At 36.2% G+C, this 8,663-nt stretch overlaps 4 protein-coding genes across 4 annotated transcripts; 3 read left to right on the top strand and 1 right to left on the bottom strand.

The window, feature by feature from the left end:
• Nucleotides 1–37: 37 nt before the first annotated feature.
• On the bottom strand, nucleotides 38–332 carry PHYBLDRAFT_139260 (hypothetical protein; the record flags this gene model as incomplete). The annotated part of the gene is made up of 2 exons (XM_018430191.1): nucleotides 38–76; nucleotides 171–332. 2 exons carry the CDS (start codon nucleotides 330–332, stop codon nucleotides 38–40), a joined length of 201 nt encoding a protein of 66 aa, XP_018297264.1.
• A 1,505-nt stretch (nucleotides 333–1,837) lies between these two features.
• PHYBLDRAFT_139259 (hypothetical protein) lies at nucleotides 1,838–2,375 on the top strand (the record flags this gene model as incomplete). The annotated part of the gene is made up of 4 exons (XM_018430190.1): nucleotides 1,838–1,922; nucleotides 1,992–2,012; nucleotides 2,093–2,160; nucleotides 2,283–2,375. The coding sequence occupies 4 exons, from the start codon at nucleotides 1,838–1,840 to the stop codon at nucleotides 2,373–2,375; spliced, it is 267 nt and encodes an 88-aa protein (XP_018297263.1).
• Nucleotides 2,376–2,946: 571 nt separating this feature from the next.
• On the top strand, nucleotides 2,947–3,582 carry PHYBLDRAFT_139258 (hypothetical protein; the record flags this gene model as incomplete). Its single annotated transcript, XM_018430189.1, has 1 exon — nucleotides 2,947–3,582. The coding sequence occupies one exon, from the start codon at nucleotides 2,947–2,949 to the stop codon at nucleotides 3,580–3,582; it is 636 nt and encodes a 211-aa protein (XP_018297262.1).
• A 3,230-nt stretch (nucleotides 3,583–6,812) lies between these two features.
• Nucleotides 6,813–8,456, top strand: PHYBLDRAFT_162299 (hypothetical protein; the record flags this gene model as incomplete). The annotated part of the gene is made up of 2 exons (XM_018434596.1): nucleotides 6,813–7,368; nucleotides 7,432–8,456. 2 exons carry the CDS (start codon nucleotides 6,813–6,815, stop codon nucleotides 8,454–8,456), a joined length of 1,581 nt encoding a protein of 526 aa, XP_018297261.1.
• Nucleotides 8,457–8,663: the final 207 nt, after the last annotated feature.

Genomic DNA, 8,663 nt, shown 5'->3' with positions numbered 1-8,663 from the left:
GAGATGATTGTGAATTTACCTAGATTGGAATATACTTTTAGTGTGGCCCAGATCCACAATGCTGTGAGGGAGCAGCCTGCAAAGAATTGGCATAGAAGAAGTGGACGTGGGCCGATGTCGCGTTTGCTGACCCAATAGAGATGAAAGCTGAGAAAGAGAAGTGATATTACGAGAGTGCAGACACCTAGGATGAGTAGAGGTGGAAGTACACCTGGGTCTGGTGGTGGGCGGACTTTGACAACAACGGCATTGAGGGCAACCACGACGAGACTGCAACAGGCAATTAAGAAAATCAGACCAAGGGACGCGATTGCTCTGATTGGTTTGTGCATGGACAACCCTTTGAATTAGAAGGTAAAATTTAGAACTTGATTACAGATAAAGGTATATATATATATATATATATATATATGTTTCTAAGGTAGATGAAGACAGGCTCGAAAAAAAAAAGTGAGAAGGAATAGGAAGAAGAAGAGGAAAAGGAAGAGGAAGAGGAAGAATAAGAAGAATAAGAAGAAGACGAAGTAGAATCCCTGATCCTTAGATAGACGTACATACAATAACTCTAGTATTTTTTATCGCTAACCTGCACAGGGCACCAGCACCCCTTCTTAAAGCCATATGTATATATATGTATATGTGTGTGTATATATACAATATTCTTCTATTTATTTGATCTTATTTTATAGTTGTATATTTATACACATACACTTTGGTCTCCTTTTCTACATCTCCATAAAATTGTCAATTAACTATCGTTTTCACAATTGAGCATGATTGTGTATGTATTAAAGACAACAGTAGAAGAAGACAACAGTAGAAATACAGAAAGACAGAGTGAAAGCAAAGAAAGAAAGCCCATTAAGTTGATTTATTGGTTGATTTGATTTACTCTGCTTTGCTTTGCTTTGCTTTGCTTCACTCTGCTTTTGCTTCACTCTGCTTTTGCTTCACTCTGCTTTTGCTTTTTTTTGTAAGCAGCTAAAGATTTATGGATAATGCAGGCAGATATGCAAAAAAAAAGAAAGAGAGAGAGAAACAGAGAGATTTTCTTTTATCTTGATAGTTTGGATCTGCATTTACTATGCTTATTTCTTACTCCCCTATTCGTTCGTGTGTCTGTTAAAAGGACCATTCGGATATTATTTTTTTCTCTATGATCTGAAGGAGACTTTCTAGACTCTTTAATGGGAGACTGACTTGTGTATGTATGTATACACAAGAAACAGCCTTCAATTCAATTCAATTCAATTCAACACAGAATAATACTAATAATCCAATTTAACCCAAATATATGTATTGACTACAGAAACAATAGAGCGAGAGACATGAAGCGAAATAAAGGTAAAGATAATAAAGATAGATAAATTAAGAGAGGTCTGAACTTACAAGTTGAGTCCTTAATCGAACGACGGTGTCCTTACTTTTTCTTTTTACTATATATTCTTGTAATTCTTCATCACTTATTCCAATCCCGCCACATCACGCTCCAAGCAGGCGGTCTTCTATATATATATTATCTTTTCTACTGTGCATCGCATACCAGACTTGCTTTATAGCTCTGAGCATGATAATTATATACAGATATGTACATATGTACACAAAAACCCTCTCTCCCCCCTCTGTCTCTTTCTCCCTCTATCCACGGAGGGTCACACGCAGATAAATCCTTACTACAGCTGACTTCATTTTATTTTTATTTTTACTTTTATACTTTCTTAGCCCGGAAAACCTTCTTTACCAGGGACCTAATAAAACAAACCACACCAAAAGCACAAGGGGTGGAAGCTTTTATTTTATATTATTTTCTTATCACCACCATATACAATTTTATAATATGGTCAATCCAGTAACGCCCTCGAGATTAGCTGCAATATCTGCTTACCGTAACCTGCTCAAGACACAGAGAGATGTGTTTAAAAGTAAGTGATTAAGAGTTTTTGTTGTTTTTTTTTTTTTAAAAAAAAAGACATTTTGTTAATTGAGCGTAGATGACAATGGTGCAATCCAAGGTAAAAAGATAAAATAAATAAAAGACAGTTCGAACAGAATCGAAATCAACATCATGTGCAATTCATCTAAAAAAAGCAAGCAAGAGTAGCTGCCAAGAAGGAAACCCATGCTAGGTTTATGCAGTACAAAGAAGAAACAAACTGTGACGTGCTAGAAGAGGCTAGTATATAAAATAAATAAAATTTCTTAAAAAGAAAAAAAAAAGATGTCAATTATCTTGGCTTGTCTGTCTGTAGAGCTTATTTTCATAATCAAACAAGTTGTAATAGAAACTGGCCCTGGCTGAACAAGTGGTATCACTGCTGAAAAAGAACGTGAGCCTGGCAGAATTGAAGAACGAGGGCGGAATTGGTAACCTATGAAAAACTTAACCACCGCTGGAAAACGAAGAACGAAGAGCAAAAAAAAAAAATCGAAAAAGTGAAATCGAAATCGAAATCGAAATCGAAATATTTGTTGTTGTTATTTCTGTTCTGTTCTTAGCTTCACTCTTTTGGATGTCCTTTGTCATTAAATCACTCCTACAAATAGTCTTTTTAATTTTAATTTCCCTCAGAAACAAGAAAGAAATAATAAAAAAAAGGCGCCCACAATGCCCTGATTAATAAAGAGGTTCTATAATCGCTATTATCAAATCACCATCTCTAAATACATCACAAGAAGTTCAAGGCAAAAAGAAGATCAAATAAAGACATATAAATAAATAAATAAAAAACTTCCTATAAAGATGTCCTTGTCTGTGTCTGTGTATATATTGGTACAACAATATTGGCTAATATATATATATATATATTTCTTGTGTTCAAAAACAAACAGCGGTACCTCATCCGACACATAATCTATAATAATAATAATAACAAAAATATTACTACTATCGTCTTTCTTTTCTTCTTCTTCTTCTTCTTATTTTTTTTTATTTGTACTTCTTTACATATGGACCGACCTCTGTCACCAAACGATCCTCAGTGGTCTCAAAATATTGCTGAGAATCTTATATTACGCTCTACCTCACCAACACCAGCCCAAGCACCAATCTCGGTATCTCAACTTCCACGCGTCCTCGGCCCTCGACCATTCCTACCCGAGCACACCTCCGAACCGCCATTACACACATCCCAACTACAAACACCTCATTCACCAGAGCAAGATTCCGTTCACCAAAGACCCTCTCAGTCAACTCTCCGTGACCCAAACGCCCCAGACCCTTCTCCTGGCTTGTGGGCCAACCGTCCCAAAGATCTCGAACAGCCCTTGGATTACACCCGACAATACCCACATGCATATGAACAAGACCAACTGTGGAACAGACGCCAAAAGGGAACGCCCTGGTGGTCAACCGACGATGAAGACGGGTTTTATTCTGTCGGCTGTCTCTTGTTTTTATTTGGATTTATTTGTCCGCCTCTTTGGTGGATAGGATCATTTTGGCCCAAACATGCACGAGAACTGGGTGGTAAAATGGCCGAACGTTGGCAGCGTCTCAATCGATGCATGTCTATTGGTTTCAGTATCCTTTTGATAATCGCACTCATTGTGCTTGGCGTATTGGAATCCAGAGAGAAACACTAAAAAACATCGAATGTTAGCAGCGAAAGGCCAGCCCAAGCTCTCTCGTTTTCTTTTACTTCTTCTCTTTAGTCCATCCCTTCCATTTATTTATTTCATTTCATTTTATTTCATTTTTCTAATCTGTACTTCTTTACTGCTCAACATTTCATAATTACCCTTATTCTAACCCCTTTCATTTTTAATTTCTGGATGCAGCACTGGGAACTAAATCAGGCCTAGCCCAGCCCAGCCCTCTCTCTCTTATATATATATATATCTGACACTTGCTGCACCCTTTGCTTTATAAATTTACATGTATATGTATATGATTATAAAGAGTGTACATATTATATTAAAATATATACATAAAAAAGAAAATGTGTGATATCAAAAATGTCGTAAAGGAACATACAAACCCAAAAATTACTAACATTTTAAGTTTAAATACTATTTAAGCCAATTTGACGATATTTGAATATGAACTTATTTTATAAGATGCAAGAAGTGTGTCTACCCACAGATTATGTATGTATGTTTCTATTTTTTTTCTTGCGATTATAAATACCCTTTTGACGCATAAAATAAATCTATATATAAAAAGAAGGAGGGAAGGAAAGAATATTGACAGGACTCACATAATATACATATTCAGGCACAATATTTAGTTTGTCAAAGGAAAAGAAAGATAAAATTAAAGGATCTCCAATCGATATATATTTTTTTTTATTTCAGGTCGCACTTTCCTGGTTCTTCTTCTTCTTTTGCACTAGAAAGAAATACGATGGAACATAGGAAGAATGTTCTTCAAATATACTTGTTTTAAGACTTAATTAATCCTAATATTTTAGGAGGTATCTATTGTATATCATACAAAAAGGTCAACAAATGACGCAAATCCATATATCCTATTTCAAAATCTTCTATACTCCATAAAACATAGAAGCATAATACACCCCCCCAAAAATAAATAAATAAATAAAGCCTCTTTTTAGACATAATTGATTTTCCTTTATTTCTCTCTGACGGTATATCAAATCACAAAAGGAGATCCCCTTTCTTCTTTTCTGTAGGGTATCTCGATCCTTTGGACAAGGTAGACAAGCTTACCACAATATTCTTCAGTATTGATTTTATTATCTCATTTATATTTCCTCTTAAATACCTCTAGAAACAAAGCCTTTATTCTTTTTAAAAACTTTAAATGTGGTTAGTGTTGATATCTAAAAAGAAGTCTCAAATAATTATCGATGCTGTCATAAGAAACTAGTGCTTGACATATGATTGCACTAATATCTATGTAATCTCTTTATTTATTTACTTATTTAAGATGCCTTTGACAAAGGAATCAACTTATTAGTAAGTAAGTTGTTTCAAATTACAGACAGTCTAAAGCCTCTAAAACTAAACCAAAGTTATGCGTAGTACATCAGATGTCGTATATACCTACATATACAAAAAATATTCAATATTAAACAAAATTTTGCTTATCTACCTTTATCAGCTGTACTTCTCAAGTCAGACAAGGCTTAAATCCCAAAACAGGTACAGAAACCTCAATGACTACAAATAATAATTCTTTTATTTTATTTTAAAGAGACAAGAATCAACCTATCTGTAAACTAAGCATTATATATATATATATATATCTGCTTGTTGGTCTAGAGAATAATCATAGCAAGTATTACTAAATATCCCAAGAGATCTTTGGTGTGATTTGGCCCACATTTAGATTCAAAGAAAAGTCTTTTCAATAATTTCTGGATGAGTTTCAGATGAAAATATAATTGAAATATCGAACAGTTGCAAATGAAGATGTGGTTTGGATAACAAATAACTGGTTTCGGGTAGATCAAAAGATCGTATCTAGATAGCAGTCTGTCTGTAACAATCAAAATTTTTGAATAGAAAAGGGTAAGCATATGTCAGTAACAATATTTAGAGAATAAAAAAATAAACATACTCTGTTCGGAAAACCAAAGAAAATAATAATATTTTATTGGCACAAATGACTTTGCCTACTTTATATATATAAGAGAAACCAAAAGGAATCAAGGCAACACAATACAGGGATTGGGCGTACCGGTCAAGTGAAATATATTTCTTGTATAATTCTGGAATATTACACTAAAGTTCTCCAAGAAGTCCAATCCCCCCTTTTATTTTATTTTATTTTCCTTGCTTTCTTTGCTTATAGCAGCAACTATTTCTTGAGATATGAAGAAAGCAAGATGTTGTATCCTATATATTTCTTTAATATATATAAAATGTTGAAGGATTTGACAATTGAATCATTGGAGTTTTGTCATGTTTCTCTTTATTTTGCTCTTCATTGCCTTATAATCAAGAACTGCCCTTGCTTTGTTATATGTATCTTTGGTGAGAATTAGTAATTCGATTATATTATGGCTGGAAATAATTTCAATTTGTCTAAAGTTCAGCTACAAGCTCTGTAACCAATTTCACAAATACACAAGACCCTATCCACCCATCGATCTTATTTAAAAACAATTTGCAAAGATTTGTGAGACGGTCCAAAAGAAAACACTTCTTCTTCTTCTTTTTTAATTATTATTATTTCTGATTAATATTTTGTTTTGCTTGCTTAATTAGTTAGAAAGAGAAAGAGATCTCTCAAGGGTGCAACCTCCTTTATTTGATTTGATTTGATTTGATTTGATTTGATTGAAAACACAAGAGAATCAGTTGAGATTACAGCAGTAATTCTCCTGGTTTTTTCAAAATTATCCCAAAATCCAAAGAAGAAAGAGGGTTTTGATTAATAAGACGATTATTGAATTTAAGATTATTTAAATTGAGCCTGATTTTTATGTGTATATATGTACTTTGAAGACGATAGACTACAGAAGAACCATGTTCTTGGATTAATAAACCCATTGAAGGCAAGACGGGCATCTAAAGTAACAATATATCTTTATTAATTATCAAGGCAATAGACGTGATCATCAAGCAAACGCACAAAAAGGAGGGTGAAGCCATATGTTTGATACGTTTGGACGATGTGATAAATAGATATATTAGCTATTTGTATTAAGCTAATTTATCGTTATTCTGACTTCTGGACTGTCATGACGAACACAAAATGTCAGTGTTGTGATGATACCCAAAAGTGGGAATAAAATAATAATGCGTGAGTCAAAATACGACATTTCCCATCGGCTAAAACAAATCACTGCTTTCTCCACTTTATACTCATTTCTTTTATTTATTTAATTATTTATATTGATCTATCAATGGCCCTCTCCAGACTATTTTCTACCAGAAAAAAGTTATCAAAAGACGCCAGTGGTCGGCCAAAGTCCAAACCAACCACAGCCGCCCCTTCCGGAATCCTATCCAAGCCATTCCCCCCTCTTTCTTCAAGAGCTAAATCGCCTTCAGATGTCCTTGATTTTGTGGGGTATCCTCGACTATCTCATAGCACGCCTATTTCACAGGTACGAAAGCGGCAATCAACACCCCAGTTACAGCCCCAGCGCCATTTTACTATTCGAAACCAAACACCTCAGCCAGATGCCGAACAACCTCAATTAATATCTCACCACACACCACCCCAACCACTCCAACCACTCCAACCACTCCCACCGCTCAAGATGCCTACTCCCCGAAGAGTCATCCCACCCACCAGACACATGCTTTCTGCTGAGCTAACCGACAAAACCTTGGTGGAAGAACCAGAATCAATATATCCCCAGAAAGAGTCCCGGAGATCCCTTTTAACAGCACCTTTTAATCCTAATGTTGTCATCAATCGTCCTCTATCAATAGATCACACATATCCTCTCACCAGTAAGTATCAAACACTAATCTTCCAAAAGAAAATTGACCAAGGATAATAACAAGCTTTAATAGACATGTCGTTAAAGCCCCGTCCTCATGACAACCTTGTGGAAAACTACACTTGGTGCCCTGAAAACGGGATGCATGACAATGATCTACAGGAAGAAATCACTGCCCTCCAGGAACGAATACACGAGTTTAATAGAGAGAAATCCGAGTGGGCTAAACGAGAGACAGAGCATCGTCAGAATGAGCAGCGTATGCTTGAGACCATTCATCACACTCAGGTTCAGCTGGAAAAACTGTCCCTGGCTACCCTCAACGCTCAAAATCAAGCAGCACCTCTTTGGCAACATTCCCCACGTAGACGCAAACCTTCTGTAGGCATGCTAACCTCGTCTTCGGCTCCTTCCCTTCGTCGATCACGTTCTCACTCAACTACCTCCAGAAGTAACAGTTACACAAGAGACGAAGAAAGTGAATCAAGTGAAACAAATGAGCACAGTGGTTATGACGACGGTTACTATGACTACAACTATAACGACGATAGTTATGAAGACTTGACTCCATGTGAGCCTGATATTCGTCGTTCTTCATATGTTTACTCGTACCCAGTTGCTCCTTCTCATCACACACCCCAGAGTATTCGTTGGCCATCCCCACACAACAATGTCCAACGCTCTTATCCTGTCAGTAGACGTCCTTTAAGCTCTGCTGACACTCGAGGCTGGTTGCCCAAAGAAATTGGGGGTAGAAATGTATTTCAGAATGTGTATGACAGGGATATAGACATCCTGGATGACTATGAGCCTGATGGCTCTGGTGTACCATGGTCCTCTTCATGTCCACAGCCTTCTACCCGCGGGTATGCAAGGTACCCACGGCACCCTACGCCACGTGTATACAATGAGACCAGTTCTTTTGGACAGAGGTACTCTACCGATCCATGTCGTACCGCGCCATCATCATATCGATCTCAGCCCACAGAAAGCCACTCCACAGTAAGACGAAGCATCAGTAGTAGCAGTGGATCACAACGAGCACAACGAGCACCACCGTCACCACATGATTACACACATTGGATCCGTCGTCTCTAGCCATAATCAGTTTCAAGCCCAAGATCCTTTAACTTTCCTCCTCTTACTACTTCCACTTCTTCTACTACTTCTACTACTTCTACTACTTTTCCCTCTTTTTTTTCACACACAAAAATAAATATAAATATATAAATGTACACTAGAATTTTGGTACATTTAATGCTTCATTGACAGGAAACCTTTTACAAAATAATAATAATAATAATA

This window comes from Phycomyces blakesleeanus (genome assembly GCF_001638985.1).
Source record: "Phycomyces blakesleeanus NRRL 1555(-) unplaced genomic scaffold PHYBLscaffold_2, whole genome shotgun sequence".
NCBI lineage: Eukaryota > Fungi > Mucoromycota > Mucoromycetes > Mucorales > Phycomycetaceae > Phycomyces > Phycomyces blakesleeanus.
This window is presented reverse-complemented; position numbering and strand designations above follow the sequence as displayed.